The sequence below is a fragment of the Prionailurus bengalensis genome, chromosome B3 (assembly GCF_016509475.1).
Source record: "Prionailurus bengalensis isolate Pbe53 chromosome B3, Fcat_Pben_1.1_paternal_pri, whole genome shotgun sequence".
NCBI classification, from domain to species: domain Eukaryota; kingdom Metazoa; phylum Chordata; class Mammalia; order Carnivora; family Felidae; genus Prionailurus; species Prionailurus bengalensis.
This window is the reverse complement of record NC_057355.1, coordinates 102,781,720-102,801,383: the sequence shown is the minus strand read 5'-3', so window position 1 is coordinate 102,801,383 and position 19,664 is coordinate 102,781,720. Positions and strand designations below refer to the sequence as shown.

Genomic DNA, 19,664 nt, shown 5'->3' with positions numbered 1-19,664 from the left:
CTCATGGTTACAAGGTAAGGGCATGGTTCTACTCTGTGGTCCCTTCTCATTTGTTGGTAATGCTTGGTGACTGTCCACCTATACATGAATGTCTGAAAACTTGAAAGGCAAGCATCACTGCTAGACTAATAAAGGGATGGATAGATTCTCCTTTTGACTGGCTTATTCTGCCAAAGTTTGAGAACACAGGATGCAGGTGCACTGATCAAGATGACTTGGGGAGGAGAGTCCAGCCCAGTTGGTTGGAGGAAGGCTCTGGATGGATACGGACAGGGTTTGAATCCCTGCATACCCTTATGCGAGTTCCTTTACCTGAGACTCGGTTCCTTCTAAAAACCGTGGATAATAATATCTCCCTCAAAAAGACGTAAGGATTAAATGAGACAACACATGAAATGCAATTAGAATACTTAGAACATACCTGACTGTTAGTAATGGTTCAATAACTGCTGCTCATAGATACTCTAGCCAGGGTTTTTTTGGTTGTGCAAACCAGCCCTTTGGTGGTGGTGTATGAATGTTTGTCACATATGGTATTTAGCAATCACCTTTAGCCCCCAACAAATGATTTCAAGTTGTCAAAACTGTAATACCGAGCTGGTCTAGGGCCAGCCTGAAGGGCAGCTGGCCTGAGTTTCCAAGTGACAAAGGAGGAAATGGCTTACTTTATAGACATGCATTCAAAGTGCTTCCAAGGACATTTCCAAGAAGGTGGAAATGTTTATATCCCACCCCCCGGCCCCAGAGAAGTCAGCTCATTCATTCAACACTGGGCATCAGGCTCATTTAGTTCTAGGTTGCAGATAGAATCAAGCGCCTTAGCCATGCTGAGTGAGTGTGGTGGCCACTTCTCAGTCCTGGAGGCTGCAGCTGGGAGGCACAGAGAGGAGCTGGGTCATGGCTGGCAATGAGCGATTTCCAGAAGCTGGTCTCTGTGTGTGTGTGTCTGCAAAGTAGCACTCCATCATGGGAGCTCCACTGTCAACTGGGATGGCTGACACATGGCCTCAGCCATTCCACTGGCAGCTCTGGGTTGGGCTGGTAGCAGCTTCCTCAGGGACTGGAGGGGAAGGAACCTCCATAGTATAGATTGACATAGCCAGTCAGCCACTTCCGAGTCCTGTGTCACGATCAGGGCCAAACCAATGAGTCTGTATGGAAGAAGATGGCTAGGGTGTGCCCCACAGCTTTTGTGGCGGGATTAAAAAAAGGCTCATAAAAGGGGCAAGAACTCCTCTCTGCAGAACCTCCTGGAGATGGTGAGGAGGCAAGAAGCCAGGGATTATAATGCAGCAAAGTAGTCTCAGAAATGAAATTCAGAACTTTCCTGTCCTCCCTTCTGTTACTCTAGGGAGTTGGTCCCTTTGTCCCTGGGAGGAAGGAAAGTGTCTAGGTTCGGTCAACATCCTGTCCAGTCAGGTAAGGAATAGCACATTCGGGCTGTGAAAGGGAGTCCTGTTTCGTGGAGCCCAGGTATAAACCTCAGCCAGGATGGAGACTGCGTGCTTCGACAGGGCCTCACAGGGAGGAGGTGTTCTGCCCAACGGAATAACCCAAGCCTGTGGAAAATTATTCAGACACGTTTCCTCTTTCTTGAACTAAAATAATAATAAAAGGTCTTGCACAGCATTTTCCCTTCCAAAGCAGAGTACAGTCCTCTCCATCCGGACATGAATTCAGGCGAGCAGACATAGCATAAGCCCCTTTCTGCCTGTGACTCCCACCAGCCACAGGTCCCTCTACTGCAGTCGAGGCCTCTTGCCAGCAGATGAGTCCACATGGTGCCATCTTTGCATTTAATCACTTGGGCAGGCAGGGAGAAAAAAAAACTAGGCATTTTCTAAATATTCTAAGGAAATGGAAAAGAGAGCCAGGCTGCGCAAGGAGGGCATGCACAGTGGCAGGAAAGTGAGAAGCATCAGGCCACAGCTTTGGGGCTGGTGGAGACCAATTAGGAAGCTTGTGCACTGTCCAACGGAGGCAGCTGGAGGGCTCATTATTTTGTCTTGCGGGCTCAGCAGACTTGAGGCAAGATGGAAAGTAACTTGTAACTTGGTTACAAGTATCCTGAAGGTTTGGTGTGAGTGTGGGCATGGCAGAGGATGCAAGGTTCTAGTTCCTTTATATAAATTTAAATCCTCCCCTTATCAGTCCCCTTATTGGGGACTGTGGAGAGGGACACAAGAATTTGCTCTGCTGAGAGAGGAAATAGCAAAAAGGAGAGTTTAGGGGACACTGTGGGTCAGTGGCTGGGTAGGAAACCCAGAAGGAGACCATAACCTGCATGTGACGGGCGGGGGGGAGTCAGACTGCAGAAGGGTGGGGGCCCAGGGAACTGGCTTTTGACAGATGGGCCTGTGTGGCAGCTGGCAGGGTGAGGGCAGTGTGAGTGGGGCAGTGGGTAAGGGGGACAGACCTCTGTGCCAGGTGTCTCCCTTCACTGGGGCCCACTGCACTTCTGGGGCTCTGGCTGCTAACCTGGCAAAGGTGAGGAGACTTGGGGGCCTTTGCCACCTTATTCTAACGTTAAAGTCCCAAAGAAAGACCTCAGTGCTAAGTTTTTCCAAAGCCTACACTGTGACTCTTGTGTCTATGACTCTTTGAGGGGGTGCTCCCAAGAAGCTACTGGAGTCTTGGGTCTGAGACACAATCCCCTGTCCCCACATGGGCCTCAGGGCAGCTGCCAGGGCAGGCGGCTGCTCCCGCCCAGCAGTGTCCAGGACCCGGTCTGCTCCATCAGGAAGATTGCACTTGCACTGAGTCTCATGGGAACACCTCCAGCCGGCCTCAGTCCTCCTTCAAAAGGACATGTGGCTCAACACAATTCCTATAAAAATCACAAATCAGACCACACACAAACACATGATTTTTTTTTTTTTTTGCACACTCTCTCACCCTCCCTCAACTTTCCCTGAGCCAAAAGATTCAAAATGCTTCAACACAAAATTTTAAAAGGACTTGAAAACGCCAAAACTAGGTGGCAGGGTTGAGTGTTAACCACCTCAGGCTCGGTCACTCAGGGCTTCTTCCAGAGCCAGAAGTTTCTCTCAGGCATTCACCCTTACATCAGAGCTCAGTCTAGATGAATCTCGACACCAAAGTCACATACACGCTGTGCTTAGGTTTGAAGCCACCATAGCTGGGTTCTGCCCAGGCTATGATTAATGCCTGTCTACCCTTCAAAAACAAGTTGTTGGGAGACCCAAGTGATCACATCACAGAAACTCTGAGAACCATTTCTAAGCAATGAGAAAAACAGTTTTGTGAAATCCATTACTACTCACCTCATGAATTAGACACTTGTCTATGAGCTGTAAATAGGAACTTATATTTTCCTCATCAGGTCTGGAGACCAAGAGCTGTGTGCACACTGTGAATTAAAAAAAAAATAGAAAAGATGAATTAGAAACATGCATACCCATTCTAACCTCGGAGATCTGTCTCTGATTTCCTTTCAGGACCAATATTTTGAGAGGTATGTGTGCCTGTGGCTTTACGTAAGGTTCACAAAAAAGGCCAGGAGGCTCCTCATTCCACTGAAGTCAAAGGCTTGGTCACCACAGGAGCCCTCGCTTTGAGAAGCCCCTTTGCTTAATTCCAGGCATACCATTCTATATTAAGCCTTCTGCAATCCAGCCTGAGACACTCTGGGAGAAGAATTCAGCCGTGTCCTGAGCTCTATCTTTGAAAGAGGCTCCTTTGGAGAAGAGAGTTCAAAGGCATCAAAGACCATCAACGTTCTCAGAAAGCAGTCTTCATAATTTGATGAATGAACTGTGCGCCTCATTTGGAGGAATGAGTCTGGCACATCTTTTAGGACATGAGGTGTGTGGGCACACACATGGGCAGGAGCCCGCTACTCCTTCATTGGAGGGTTATTTTCTCAAAGTGATAACACACCTTTATACACACACAAGTTCACCTACACACTCAAGAAACTGAAGCAGTAAGACCGAGCAGAGTCAGTCAGCAAGGAGAGTGCACACCCCCACTGGGATTCTCATGACCCCGATATCATAGCCCATTCTAATCTCATCCTAGAGGCGGTGATGCTCTGATTTTGATGGGGGTGTTTAGAAGGCTGCGGTAGAGGTGGTTGGACAAAAGATGTCAGAAGTGAAAATGCCTTGCACTCAAGTAGACCAAGCCTGAAACCTGGGCCTAATGATTCCTTTCTCTTCCTAATCCTGAATAACCGTGTCACAGAATCCCACTTATATCATGTCTTTGCACATAGATTTTCAGTACAGCATTGTTTGTAATAACAAAAACTTGAAAACCACCTCAGTGTCCATTAACTGGGGTCCTGTTAAATTATACTTTTTGCATACAGCGGAACAGTATGCAACGTTTAAAAAAGAATAGGGTGGTGATATCGTATGAATAGAAATATTAAAAGTATATAATGTAGGAAAAACTAGCTGCAGAAAAATGTATAAACAACACCTGTTTGTGTGTGAAAAGGATTCTCATGTGCTTGTATACGATTAGTACAAAGTTCCTGAAGGGATATTCTAAACCTGTTTATAGCAGTCACCTCTGCAGAGGAAGATGGCAGGGCTTGGGGGACAGGTTATTTTTCACTTTCCATCATTTTGTTTAGTTTTGATTTTTTATGTTGAGCATGGATTTATAATTTATTTGAAAGTAGCTAAACTGTAACAAGTAGCCATGCCAGAGAAGTTCGGGTCTCCGAGCCCACCAGGGGTTACGCTCAGGTATCCACTCCCACATGTATCTTTACCCAGGGGGTCATCTGTTCTAATCCCACACTGTGAAGAGCCCCCATCAGGGGTGGGAGGTTGGGAGGTAGAGAGAGCTAGGAGATGAGTGGGAGGAGACCAGGGACCCACCCTGGCCATCTCAGCTCAAAGGGATGATACAAGTCTCCTCTGAACCAGATTCCTATGGAGGTAAGTCTTTTTTTTTTTTTTTAGGATGTGGGCACATGGGAAGTTTCGCACTGCACCTCTAAGACTCAGGTGTCCATTTCTTTTGGTAAAAACTTGGTTTTTTTAAAATGATCGGGGGGCGCCTGGGTGGCTCAGTCGGTTAAGCGTCCGACTTCGGCTCAGGTCATGATCTCACGGTCCGTGGGTTCGAGCCCCGCATCGGGCTCTGTGCTGACAGCTCAGAGCCTGGAGCCTGTTTCAGATTCTGTGTCTCCCTCTTTCTCTGACCCTCCCCTGTTCATGCTCTCTCTCTGTCTCAAAAATAAATAAGTGTTAAAAAAATTTTTTTTTTAAATAAAATAAAATGATCTGAAATATTGGACAATAAAGAAGAAAAAATTGTTTCTTCTTCCCAAAGGAAAAGTACTGGCATTCATTGCATTTTTAAAATAATCACACTTTCTTGTGGGACACCCCGTGTAAGCGCAAATTATTCTAGCACTGGACCTTTCAAAGATAATCACGTAGTCACTGTGCCACACATGGGGGAGGTAGAAAGAGTGCTCCTACCCAAAGAATCACATGAGAATTCAGTCTGCCCTCCAGACAGGCACACAGCATGGCTATGGTGCCTTCAAAGAGTAGTCTGTATTAAGGGAAGGGCTGACTTCCTTCCGCCCGCAGGCCCAGAGGCCCAATGAGCACTCACTCTGCTAGTCCAGCTTTGAGGGAGTGGAAGAGAAAAGGAGACAGGGTTAAGGAAGAGGCCTCTGGGGGTCAGAGATTGGAGTTCAGTTCCAAATGACAACCTTTGAGCCTCACTCTCCTCATCTGTAAATGGGCTAATGGCATCTACCCTGACAGGTTTATCCAGCACCCTGGGGAAGCTCCTCAGGAACCAGGAGCTCTGATTAGTGGTGTTGAGAGAACAATGGCGGAGGTGGGAGAATCAGGCTCTACCTTTCCCCATGACACGTGTGAACTGCCCAGGGAGATCCCCCTCCGGCAGGGGGGCGACGGCCAGCTCCCCATCACAGCTACTCAGCTGGTGTGGCTGGAGCCCACCGCTGGCCCCAGCGGAGGCGGTGGCTGTGGCACCAGTGGCTGCGGCACTGTCTTTGCAGTCAGGGGTCTGGCCCTCAGGGCCCATCAGTGAGGGCGGGTGGGGGGCCTGGGGCTCCCGGCGGCAAGCCTCGGGGGTGGTGCTTGGGGAGCTGTAGGCCTTGATGGGAGTCAGGATCATCTGGTGCAGCTCCTGGAGCGGGATGCGCAGGTTGCCCCCTTCGATGATGTCCTGGATGGCCAGAGGGAGAAGACTTTGGTTAGGGTCAGCACTGGGGGTGGCCCACCTTGACGTCTCCCTCCCCCTGCCCGGAGCTATTCCCAGGCGGGACTCACAGCTGCTGGCCCCTTCATCCCAACAGTCTTCGGAAATGCAGCCATGTTATCATTCTATTATTAGCCCGGTAGAAAACTTGGCAAAATACAGATATGCATAGTGAGGAAAATATACATCACCTGAAAATCCCACCATCTAGAGGTGATCACTAAAACGATTTTATACATTTCCTTCCCTGGCTTCCTCAGTGAGTTTCTATAAAAAGCATTTATATATTTTACATGCACACACTTTAGAAGCTGTATAATAAAGCTGGGTCATGTGGTAACTTCCTGTCCTGTGTAGGATGAAGGGACCTGCTCGTTCACACCCTCAGCCCACGGCACAGGCACCACAGGGCAGTGGTTAAGAACACAGACTCTAGGAGGGTGCCTGGATGGCTCAGTCTGTTAAGTGTCCGATCTCAGATCATGATCTCACGGTGTTTGGGATCGAGCCCCACCTTGGGCTCTGCCCTAACGGTGCAGAGACTGCTAGGGATTCTCTCTCTCTCTCTCTCTCTCTGCCCCTCCCCTGCTGGCTCTCTCCCTCTCTCTCAAAACAAGTAAAACTTCAAAGAATACAGACTCTAGGACAGATGCTGGGGTTCAAATTCTGACACTACTGTATGACCTTGGGTAAACAACTTAACCTCCCTGTGCCTATTCCTGTGTATAAAATAAAGATAACATCTGCCTCAATGGGTGGTTGTGAGGATGTTAATATCTGTAAAGCTGCAGGTCAGGATCAGGTTCCCATGTCATGTGCTTCTTTGTTAATAGGTATGTGTCGAGTGCTGTGATGAACTGGGCACTGTCCTAGGCAAGAGGTTATGGGGGGAAGAGTCTTTGTGGTTCCCTTGGGGAGTTTACAACCCACCCTGAGATGAACATACTGCGCTAGGGTGCAGGCCAGGGTGGCTGTGAAGGGAGGCTGTCTGAGGGGGTGATGTTGGACTGGGAACCCAAATGAATGTGGGCATGAGGACCCTGGGAAAGCGTGCCCCATGCAGAGGGCATGGTGAAGGCAGAGACTCTGAGGTGGGGACATGCCAGGGTGTGTGAGGAATAGCAAGGAGGTAGAACAGGATGGGGAGAGGAGAGGGTGGGGAATGAGGTTTCTACTGGGGCCTGAGCATGGAGGCAAGGAAGCTGGGAGTTTTTCTAAATGAGAAGAGACATCAGGGGAAGTTTTGAGCAAGGGAGTGACATGTTGTTGAAGTTTCATTCTGGAGAGAAATATGTACAATATATGTGTATACAATACAGTTGACTCTTGAACAACATGAGTTTGAACTGTGTGTGTCCACTTACATGCGGATTTTTGCGATAAATACAGTACAGTGTTGAGAATTTACTGATGATTCTCTTAGCATTTTCTATTCTGTAGCTGACTTTATTATAGGAATACAGAATATAACATATAGAGTACAATATATCTTCAGTAAGGCTTCCAGTCAACAGTAGGCTATTAGTAGTTCAGTTTTTGGGGAGTCAGAAGTTACACATGGATTTTCAGCTGCCCAGGGGAGGAGTCAGTGCCCCATGTTGTTTAAGGATCAACTAAAATTGTACATAATATAAATGGTTTTATATGTTGTATAATAAAATTGGGGCCTTCTGCACATACAGTTTGATATACTGGTGGTTATTTATTAGGAAAAAGAGTGAGTGCTGATTCTGGTCGACATTTATCTACGTGCCAGATCCTCACAGAGGCATAGGACAGGCTCTGACGCTTGTGGCTGGGTGTCAGGGCCTGGGAATCATTTTTGGCATGGAGAGCAGTCCAGCCCTCTGCCCCAGTGCTGCCCAAGTGCTTTTGCAACAGACCTCTCCTTGGGACCCAGGAAGGACACTGACAATCAAGGCCCTGATTACTAACGAAGTATTTACTCTCCTCAGAGCACAGAATGGCAAAGACATCATTTCAAAAGCCTGAAGCATGAGTACCAGTCCATTCCTGGGTTCCTCTGAGAAAAACTGCTTGATGGTGTCCAGGAACACAAGCCCATGGAACACGATCACCTCTACACCCAGACTTTCCGATCAATCGATAGCACATTGGACTTCCTATCAATTGATTAGAAAAAGGAAACTGGAGGACGGCAGCCTTGAATAGGCACGTTTCAGTTCAGGGCAGCAAAACACCAATAGCCCAGCCCCACCATTGGCGGGAACCTGCTTTGCTCGGAGGTTGGAAGCAGAAACTTAGCCTAGTTGGCACCCAGGATCATTGAGTAAAGTGAAATGCTAAGTAGCCATCAGAATTGTTTCAGTCCTGGCCAGGGCCACTGTCCGGCCTGTTTTAGAGGAGAGCGTCCATTTTTCTTTTAAAGAGGAGAGCTTGAGAGTCTACGGCCTTCCTTCTAAACCTGGCAGACATGGCGTAGGGAAGACTAGCTTGCTGCCTACGCCAGCAAACCTGAGGCAGGAGTCATTCCCAGTTTTCCTGCTTCCCAGACTGGACCAGTCTTTTCCAGAGTCTAGATGGAGTCACGTGACTGGTCACTCGATTTTGGACTTGGTGATCTATCAGGGCAGGGCATATGAGGCAAGCTAGCTGACCCATGCCAGGAGAGCACCTATGGCCTTTCCTGATCCAACGATGTGCCAACTGGGGTGGGGGGGATCCCTGCCTCTAGGTCCTTCACTTCCTGCCAACTGCCTAACTGGCACCTGGGATGTGGTGGCTCCTGATCCTGTCCAGCCCCTGACTGGGGTGGGTGGGGGAGGGGGGAAGCAGAAGGAGAGAGAAGGGATGAAGCTTCCTCACTGAGTGGGAGCTGAGTAGGCAGAGCTGGCTGGCCTATTTGGGAGATCACATGCATCCCTGCCATGCCATCCCACGTGACAGCTAACACAGAGGTGAGCAAATGCATGCTCATGACATTGTGTCAACTGCCACCAAACAACCCTCACTTGGCTCTTGTCACATGCAAAAAGGCTTCTGTAGTTACTCAGTGATGGAGGAAGGGGATTTTGATTATGCTAATAGCTGAACTCTTTGGAACAGGAAACATACACTTGCCCCAAGTTCAAATCTTACCTTACTCCACTGGAGACAACCACACCAAAAAGGAAGCCATAAACCTAATGAATAATGATGGACACTTTCTGTCAAATATAACTTATCAGGAATCATGCAGAGTTTTTTTTGTTTTGTCTTCCCCCATAGACTTGAAGCCACTGTCTCAAAGAAAACACTCGGCTAACAAGTTAACAATGCCCCTTATGCCAGCCTTTGTAGGGTTACATATCTGACTCTTCAGAAATCAATTCTAGAACTCAACACTGAGTGCCCAAGTTGAGAAGGAAGCTAGAAAATGGCCCAAGTGGGACCCAATCCAGTGTCCTCCAACTAGCTGTGGGAATTAATTCTCCATGTTGACAAAAATAGGGAACCAACCCAAGTCTCTACTGATCCTTCAGACCATAAATATACTCCTACATTATAAACACAAAGAGGCAAAATGAAGCTGTCCATTCGCTAATGTGCCTAGCCGAGGAGCTCATGGCAGAGGGAGCTCGAGGCAGAGGCCTCCACGAAGGCCGGCCCACCAATGCCAGCAGTCAGCTCTGGTGGCACAGCTCAGGGCCCATGCACAGGACAGGAAGCTACTTGCCAACCCCTCATCTGGCTTTCTTAGGTCTTAGAGGAAGACTGGTTTGAAACCTTTCTCAGGGCATGTGACAGCAGCAAGGGGCAAATCGTCTGGAAGACAGAACGTGGGCAGCCAGTGTCTCAACACTTACACACTGACCATGGTCCCATCCTTCCCCCAGTGTGAGCAGACCTGGACCTCTTGCACAGTAGACAGCACTCTTGCACCTACTTAAATCTACTCCCCTGCCACCTTTCATTCACCACACTCCAGCTGGGCCCAACCAGGAGCTAAGCTCTGTGAAGCATCAGGGACCTAGAAACAAATACAATAGAATCCTTGCCCTGAGATGCTTACAGTTTCTGGGGCCCATACAGTGTGAGCATGCAGCCAGGACAGGGAGCTGTGGAAACATTGTGTGTGTGTGTGTGTGTGTGTGTGTGTGTCCTTTCTCTGTGCCAGGTTCCCAGGGAATAGTTTAGCTTCATAGTTTGGGAATTAGTTGAAAAAGGACAGTGAATAAAAGCATGTGAAACATTTTCGTTATTAAAGATCAATGTTGAAAAGTTTGCCCCAGCAACATTCTAATCTTTCCTTTTTCTTTTCCACCAAACATCTTGAGAAGTCTGTACTTCCTTACCCCGTGGCCTCAACACCCATTCACACTTCTGGGTTCCTGAGTTTCTGCTTCTATCCCTCCTTTCTCCTTGTATCCCTTCTCATCATGGCCACCAGTGACCTGCTGGCAGCCAGTTCCAGGGGGCAGTGTTCAGTCCTCACTGTAGGGGACACATCCACAGCACCTGATGGGATTTGCTCCTTCAAATGCTTCTCTGACCCCCTGGGTGGGCTCAGCCTGTCACTGTTCAGTCCCTCCATATCTTCTGGATGGTGCTTCTTGGGGTCTGTCCTCAGCTCTTCCACTTGGCACACACTTCTGGAGGAGTCAACTGCCATTATGCACAGATGACCCACGGATGAGTCTTTCAAGGCTTTGTGGACTCTAGCCTTGTTCTTCTGGCCACTAATTTGCCTTTTCTGCCTGGGTGTCCCAAAGGCACCTCAGACTCAATCTGGCCAACTGAACTCAACTCCACTTCTCCAAACCTGGCAACTCCTTCTATATCTGCTGTTCCCAAATGGCATGGCATCAAGGCCACTGCCTGGACTTCTGCTAAACGACCTCTCTTATCCTTCTCCACCCTCGCGGGCCCTGCCTTAGCTCCAGGGTGCACCAAGTCTGGCTGTAGGTTCCTAACGAGTCTTCCAGCCAGTGTCGGCCCCTCCGAGGTTTCCCTCTTTGTCACCACTGCAGAGTGCTGTGCTTCATCCCGGGAAGATTCCCCCACCTGCCTCGGTGACGACACTGATCACAAGGGATTTGAGAGCACTGGCCGTGTCTGTGTGACATGTCTGTGTCACAGTGTGCATCTCGTGCTCCCCAAAGGCAGGAGCCACATATTACTGTGTTACTCACGGGTAGCCTCCAGTGGATGGGGTAAATGTAGTCCAAGGCAGCTGCTTAGTAAGTGTTCAGGCTGAGTGGAAGGGCTCTGGACATTGAGCTTATCTGCAGCAACCACTGATTATGAACTAGCCCTGGGCGGGGCCAGTTCTATGTGAGGTAAGAATGCTGTAGGCAAGCAAAGGCCTGATGATAGCATTTTCAACAGCATAACCAGCTTAGGACGTGTGGGAGCACGAGAGAAAGGGCTGATGGAGTTTGCCGCTGGTGGCCTAAGTGGTAACACATTAGGGATGACTCCCTCCCTCGAAGAGCAGGAGAGCCTTGGGTCCCAGAGGAGCGAGCCAAGGGGCTGAGTCCCCAGTGGATGCTGAGGACCCCCAACCCCAGGTCATGAGCTCCTGAAGGGACAAGCACACAAGTGTCTGTACTCAGGTGTTCTGAAGCAAGCTGAACATGCTGGTCTCCTAGACGCACAAGCTTTCCTCCTCAGGGACGTCGAAATAAACTCATTACTGCTCTTCTCTTGATCATTAGCTGCTCTCAGACTTTGTATGAAATTTGTCATCTTTTTATCAATTCCCATTCCAGGCACCTAAGTGGCTCAGTCAGTTGAGCATCTGACTCTTGATTTAGGCTCAGGTCATGATGATGTCACGGTTCATGAGTTTGAGCCCCACATCAGGCTCTGTGCTGACAGTGCAGAGCCTGCTTGGGATTCTCTCTCTCCCCGTCGCTCTCTGCCCCTCCCCTGCTTGTACTCTGTTTCTCTCTCAAAATAAATAAAAATAAACTTAAAAAAAATTCACATTCCAGTGAACCAGGCAGAAAGTATTTTTGTGGAATCACTATTATCCTAGGTGTGAAATGGCACGGACTCATCAAAGGCCAGATAGAAAGTCTGTGGCATATCAAGGCCACCTGTGCCACCCTGTGCCCTTGTGTGTCCACACACTGATATGGCCCAAGGCTACGGGGAGTAGAGCAAACAGCAGTTCCATCTCGTCTTTCAGGTGGGTGCATTTCCTCAGTGCAGAGTTCCTGTGAGTTCCTAAAGGATGCTCTGGAGGTAAGGGGTGGGGGTTGGGTGGGGTGGGTGGACAGTCACCCTTTCACCGTAATACTTAGCAAGCTAGTCATTATGCAGAAAGCTTTCTGTGCTTTCTAACAGATAAGGAGAAAATTGGCCTTTTGAATGGTCCCCAAAAGAGAATGGTTTCTTATATTAAAGATGGCAATAATCACTCTGTTGGACAAACCGCTTGGTAAAGGAGTTATTATAAAATTAAGAACAACAATAACCTCGGGTTCAGTTGGATAGGTCACATGTCATTTGTGATTCACTTTAATTAGGGGCAGACCTTTCATCACAGATGGGCATGTGAGTAGCCTCTATATCTAGCCCATGGCTTTAAAGCCACTTTCCTTATAAAGTTATATATGCTTATTCTATACATATACTTTATATTTTATGTGATATGCATTAAATATAACTTTATATGTTGTATATAAAATTATATACACACATCTTTAAAAAAAAATTTTTTGGGGGGCGCCTGGGTGGCGCAGTCGGTTAAGTGTCCGACTTCAGCCAGGTCACGATCTCGCGGTCTGTGAGTTCGAGCCCCGCGTCAGGCTCTGGGCTGATGGCTCAGAGCCTGGAGCCTGTTTCCGATTCTGTGTCTCCCTCTCTCTCTGACCCTCCTCCGTTCATGCTCTGTCTCTCTCTGTCCCCAAAATAAATAAACGTTGAAAAAAAAATTTAAAAAAAAATTTTTTTTTTTTTTTATAAATTTTTTTTTTTTTTAAAATTTTTTTTTTAACGTTTATTTATTTTTGGGACAGAGAGAGACAGAGCATGAACGGGGGAAGGGCAGAGAGAGAGGGAGACACAGAATCGGAAACAGGCTCCAGGCTCTGAGCCATCAGCCCAGAGCCTGACGCGGGGCTCGAACTCATGGGCCGTGAGATCGTGACCTGGCTGAAGTCGGACGCTTAACCGACTGCGCCACCCAGGCGCCCCAAAAAAAAAAAATTTTTTTTTAAGTTTTATTTATTTAAGTGACCTCTACACCCAATGCAGGGCTCGAACTCATGACCCTGAGATGAAGACTCATATGCTCTTCTGACTGAGCCAGCCAGGCGCCCCTATTTTTATAAGTTAAAAAAAAACCTCTCACTGCATTAAAACGTTTATGTTCTTACAGAACATAGGTAGGGCATTAGCCCTACCTCCCTCAATACTTTGTTTCCTTCCAAAGTCACCCTGGACACACTAGAGGACCTCACCACTCAGGCTCCGCAGGCGGCACATCCCTACAGAACTTTCCACCCACCAGTCCCAACCACCTCCCAACAGCAATGCACAAGAATCCCAACTTGGGGCAGAGGGCAGCCCAGGAACAGGCCTGCTCTCCTCTGCACCTCAGATGAAATCATAAAGCCACCACATCCTAAAAATATCATTACCAGGGTGATGTCCGGATACAAAGATAGGAAGAGAACTTGTTTAGGCAACAAACGAAAAGGGACAGTAGCAGCTGATAGGTGCTTATCAGCCAAATGATTTTCATTCCCTCTATTGAACCTGGAGTTTACTGGGATGGCCGGTCACAGGCTGCCTCGACCCAGGGAATAAGTACATTTCAGCAGTCGGGTTACCCAGAAGCTTGGGGAACCAGGATAGTTCACTTGAAAATCCTTTCATGTTTTTCTGCCTCCGGTAGGGAAACAAGGTGATACACTCTATAAAAGGTCTGCCAGTGACATTTTGGACTGAGAATCTTCCCGTGATAAAGGTGGAGATGTGCCTTCACCTGGTGATAACTTACCCTTTCCAAAGACTTCAGGAGGTTTTGTCTTTCTTTGAGCTTCTGAATACTGATGACAATTTTGTGTCTTGCACCTTTGGTAACATTCTGTAATTAAATAAAAGTTATATTTAAAGATATATTTTTAAGAACCAGTTTAAAGACTCTTGGAGGCTATTTACTGTCTTCTTGGTTGCTACATTTGCAGACCAGTAAATATCCATTTGTCTCTCTCTTCAGTACTCATTGTCATAAACCTCTCCTTACTAAATATTTTCACTACATCTGGCTACACATTTGCCCGTGTCCTTTGGTTGTGACCTTTAGGAGAAGAGAGAGGGAGCTAGAACAGCCAATTACCCACCCAGCATGAAATGTCTTCACAGTCTTAAAGGATCATTTTAAAGTCATACACCCTCTTCTCCATATTTTGCCATGTCAGTCCCTCAGTTTGCCTGAAGGTCTCCATCCCATACAGATCTTCATTGTTTTCTCAACCCTTTCCTAGGTTTTCCATCTCAAGAATATGTGAAGGCTAGTGCAATTCTACCAGGTGTCCTACAACCAGGGCAATTTTTGGCAGTTTTCAGGTCATCTTTGGTCTCCAGTCATCACTTCAGTGAAATGTTTAGGATTCACAGTTAGGACTGTGGATTTTGTCTTAACTGTGTGCAATGCTGAGCCTACGGATTTATTTAAACCCTTGTTGACTACAGATATCACACATTTCCAAGCAGGTCCTTTCTTAAATCAGGTCTCTACTACAGACTTCTGGTGACTTCTTGCAACTAGTCATAGGATTCCTCTTAAAGAAGGAAAAGATGGGAACACCAGACGCCTCTCCTTCAGAGATATTAACACTCAAGTGACAACTGAACTCACTCTCTAGGATAAAGTGTTAGGGGCAGATTTGTTTACCTTGACTTTGGGTTCAAGTGAATTAAATTACTCTGAAAAATTTGTGCTGGCCTCTGGCTTGGCCCTCTCTGTCAATTATTTCTTGTTTGTTTGTTCGTTTGGTTTGTTTGTTTGTTTGTTTTCTCAAGTCAATAACTGAGGACTTAGATTTTTTTTTTCCCCCTCAACTCTGACCCAAACACAAAAAATGCTGTTAGAGGTCGCTCTCATCAATCCCTGGGATCTCAAGGAGCAATCAAGATGTAAAAAGCAGCGGGAGAAGTGTTAGGAAGTTGAAATTAGTGCCTTTCATTCTCTGAGAATGTGCAGTGACTTTGGGCTTTGTCTTGCATCTCAATACTGGTATTCAGCCAGGCCTGCAGAGGTTAACTGAGGGTACTGAATATGCAATGGGAAACCAGCATGTGCTGGGAGGTATGCTTCCAGAGCAGTCCTGCCCCAAATGGTACAGTCTCCTCTTCCTGCAAGGGAAATACTGTTAGCTTATTCAGACCATTAATTCTTTTAAATCATTGCTCGAAGGAAAACTGAGGTCAATTAGAAACAAGCAAATGGCATTTTAACCAAGGGAAACAAAGACATTGCTCAGATTTATTTACTCGAGCACAGCATGGTATGAAGCATGCTTAGTTTTGAGGGGGGTCTGTCGACTGGCCTAGCCTTTGGCATCCATACTTGGGGAAAGATGCCTTAGAAGGAAGGGAGAACATTGTTCTTTTATGGGCACACATAGGGAAATGAAATCTGAGACCTGGGGTAATCTCATTCTCTGTGACTATTCCATGTTATTCAAGGTAGTTAGAAGAAAAAGGATTTTGCACAACTTACTCCAATCTCAGCTGAGTCCAATCTGAACATGCTTTTAGAGAAACGTTGGGGAAGGTCTGAGGCACGACCTAGTGCTTCGACTCACTAACTACTAGAAGTTAGCTGATTTGAAAACCAGACTGGACAACAGACAACCAATCTGTCATTGTCCAAACAAACCCTAGTTGGCCAGATGGAAAGATGGGGCAAGGAAAGCAAAAGCAGGGACACAGACTCTTTGAGGCTTTAGTCAAACGTTACTTCTAGGCCACTCCACTGATTCTTCCCTGGCACCTTGAATGTAGAGCATGCACCTAGGTCATACCTTTTTCAACATCCTCTTTCTCACTAAGCCTCATTTGCCTTAGAGTTACCTGCTGGTCTCCATCTCCTACTGGACCCCGAAGGCAAGAACCCAGCCTTACTCACCATGCAATGCTGGCCAGCACCTGACAGTTCCTACAACAAGGCAAGCTACTAGGTGGGAACAGGTATGGGTCCAAACAAGGTCTATCTTGGGCTTCAACTTCAGGTTCCACCTGGGGCACCTTCTCAGAGGATGGTCCCTTGAAGCACATACCTGAGCCTCCAGCTGGCACTCAGTAAGGGCCATCATTTCCTCATAGGTCATCTGGGAGAAAAGCGCAGCGTACTTGTGCAGGCGGAGGCTTTTTAACCAGGCTGGAACATCTGTGGTGCAAGATGTGCAAGAGATGGGGAGAGAAATTGAAAGGGAACGAGAAGAGATGACAAAAGATATGGGAATAGAGAAAGGAAAGGAGGGTGATGGTCAGAGGGAAAAAAAGAAAAAAAAAACCCTTTATGTTACTACTTGTTCAATTCAATTTTGGCAGCAAATTCTGGACTTTGAAATCTTGGTCTAACCCTGATATTCCTGCTATTGGGTTCCCTTATACTACTTTAGACTAGGGGTGGCTAACTTGGGGTCCATGGGCTTCAGGGCATATAGGAATTCCCTAAAATTATATCCCAATTTGTAAATATGTTTACTTTTCTGGGAAGAAATCATCCATAGTTTCCATAAGATTCTCAGAGGGATGCATGACCAAAAATATGGCAAGGAACCCCTTGATTTGGAGAGAACTGACTTAGAATGTTAAAACTACACATGATGAGTCTTCATCTCAAAGAAAACTTCTTTCTAGGTTCAGTGTAGCTCTCCACATGCTGCCTCCTCTGCTTCCACAGTGATAGGTAAACCAGGCAACTGTAGGACCCACGGGTGGGGTTGCTGTCATTCTTAGCCTAATCTTTCTTCTGCCTTCCTGTGCCCCAGTGGGAATAAGGGCATCCTAGACTCCAAACTATCACTCGTGTGTGTGTGTGTGTGTGTGTGTGTGTGTGTCCGCTGACCACTTCTCCAAGTTATGGAATGTATCTGGATGTGTCTCTGACCTTTTGCTTGAATATTGATGACAAATGTACCAAGACTGGAAGGACCCAGAGATTGCTTAGACCATAGGATAATAGGAATTCCAAAGCAGATCTGAAACAAGCCCAAATCTGGGATTCTCGAGTTGGGAAAATTAATAGAAATAGTATCAGAATTCATGAGAGTTATCACCTTGTTGCTAAGTACAACCAAAGCAAAGCCCTTGTGCATGCTCTTTAGCATTTCTGCGCTGATGGGATCTTTGAGAAATCTCTAGAATCAGCTTCCTCCACTCCTTGCTCATTTTACAGATGGCAAAATTAAGTCATTAAGTCTAGTTTATGGAGTATGTGGTGAACTGGGGACTAGAACCAGGCCTCCCAATTCCTATCTTTTTCCTATGTCATATCAACTTCTCGTGAGATGAGGGCCAAACAGCCCGTCAGTGCTAGGGCTGGGTAAACAATGACCGCAAAGTACTTAGAAATGTTGACGCACTGGGTAAATGTTATTCATGTTTCCTATAAAGTGTTATCCATTACTAACCATGTTGATTACGATATACTGTCTATTTCCACGTGCTTTACTCTGAGGCACTGACAAACACTCCAGAGTAAGTGGGAACCTTCCAATTTTCAATTTTTAAGGTAGTTAACTGGGATTGATTAAAGAAACCTGGCCTCCTCTGAAATCAGGCCCTGATTTCAGGCCCCCTGGGGGAACCAAACACAGGCTTGATTTTGTGCTTGGAGGCCCTTCATTCTACAGTGACAAGCAGAGGGTCCCTCTGGGATCATCAGTAACCACAGAGACAAGGCTTCCCCAGGCACATAGTACAGACCCCTAACATCCTCCTCGACTCAAACTGTAGTTCGGTAGAGTCCAGACCCTGCCAGCTCGGACTCTGGTGCTGTCCTTCCTGCGACATCCTGGACCTGTTTTACCAGACTTTATTCTCCATCATGTCTTGTTGTTGCTGAAACAATGCTAATACGTCTGCAGAGTGACCAGGCAAATAACAACAGCTCCGGCTCTTGGGCCAATAACGTGTTAACAACTTTGGCACTAGGATTCATGTTTGCTACTTTGAAAAGCCCCACGTTGCTGCTCAGAAAACTCACTGATCACGATTCAGGGAAGTCTGGGTAACCCCAAGGCACACTTGGGCAAAATCTGTTGCAGAGATTACAGAGCATCTCATGGGCCAGATTTTCACTGGGTGCCCTACAGTTGAAATCCACCAATCATGCAAAATCCACCAATGATAAAACAGAGTCCTCAGCTACTAAATCATGTTAAAAACTGGGTATTTTATATGCCAAGAGGACAATGTAGGGTTTTAAGAGTTGGGGAGAGTGGGGTGCAAGTCTGGGCTTGTCAAGACTAATACTCCACTCAATACTAGTTCCTTTCCACAAAATATCTGACAACGAGAATTTCTATTAGAGGGCTGGAAGGGCCTGCCTCACCTGTTTAGTCAAAATGCGGGTCATTGGGAATTGTCTTCCTACAAAAGGTTCCTACACAACACAGTGAGTTAGGCCTTCCTGAGAAGTTACTTCTAGATAATGTTGCTGGGAAATGTAAGCTTCTCTTGGCCGTATATTCCCTTGAGGCAGGCACATGTTGACTCTGCTTGTATAGCGAGTGTCTCAGTGCCTAGCTTGGTGTTGTGTGCTTGAAGAGCTCTCCTTCCTGAAACATGAACTGATGAACAAAGAAGAAATCCCAGTTCTTAAGAACATAGCCTACTAATTTTTCATCCCTTGGTTCGAGACAAGGTATCTTCTTTTGCCAGGAATTAAAACAAAACTCCATTAGGAGGGAAATAAACCAGAGAAGCAAGAGCACCCGGACCATTTCACTCCTCCCAAGCCAGGAACTCCAATGACTTGGATGCTAGATTCTGTGACGATGTTACCCAGAGGCAAAGTCGAGCTAAAAGTTCAGGTCCTTTCCTGTGTACCAGGTGCCACAGGGTTGGATGCAAAGCTAAGAACCACCTCATATAACCTCAGATATTGTGGTTTTTCATTCTGCAAAGCTGTGGCTACGGTTGAGAGACACAGACAAGCAGGGGTATTTCCTTTGGGAGCAGATACGTGATTGATGTCACGCGTGCCTCCTGGGCTCCCACCTCTGGCTGGCGCATAGCCATTTAGCTTCATCTGGGCTGCTTCTGCTCGACATGCCAATGGAGATCCCAGACGACTAGAAAGTCACTCTCTTATGCAGTCTGGGGAAGATTTAGATGCTTTTGCTCTATGCCGAGTTGACTTCCTTGGCAAGTGTGAGCATCCCGATATTTGCTCAACATTTTGAACGTTTGCTGTGGGGGCCAGGCATGTCCCTGCCATCAAGGAACTTTTAATCCAAAGAGAATAGCTGACTCACACA

At 47.0% G+C, this 19,664-nt stretch overlaps 1 protein-coding gene across 7 annotated transcripts in view; it reads right to left on the bottom strand.

The window, feature by feature from the left end:
- The window catches only part of SAMD4A (sterile alpha motif domain containing 4A), a 214,381-nt gene that overhangs the window by 25,930 nt on the left and 168,787 nt on the right, over nt 1–19,664 (bottom strand). For 6 of the 7 annotated variants that reach the window (XM_043556199.1, XM_043556201.1, XM_043556200.1 and 3 more), the window contains 4 exons: nt 16,455–16,564; nt 14,171–14,257; nt 5,853–6,186; nt 3,285–3,370 (listed from right to left, as the gene is read on the bottom strand). In XM_043556199.1, the coding sequence (XP_043412134.1) occupies nt 3,285–3,370; nt 5,853–6,186; nt 14,171–14,257; nt 16,455–16,564 (617 nt within the window). Of the gene's footprint in view, nt 1–3,284; nt 3,371–5,852; nt 6,187–11,351; nt 11,469–14,170; nt 14,258–16,454; nt 16,565–19,664 lie in introns of those variants that run through there. The other variant, XM_043556205.1, reaches the window with a different exon arrangement.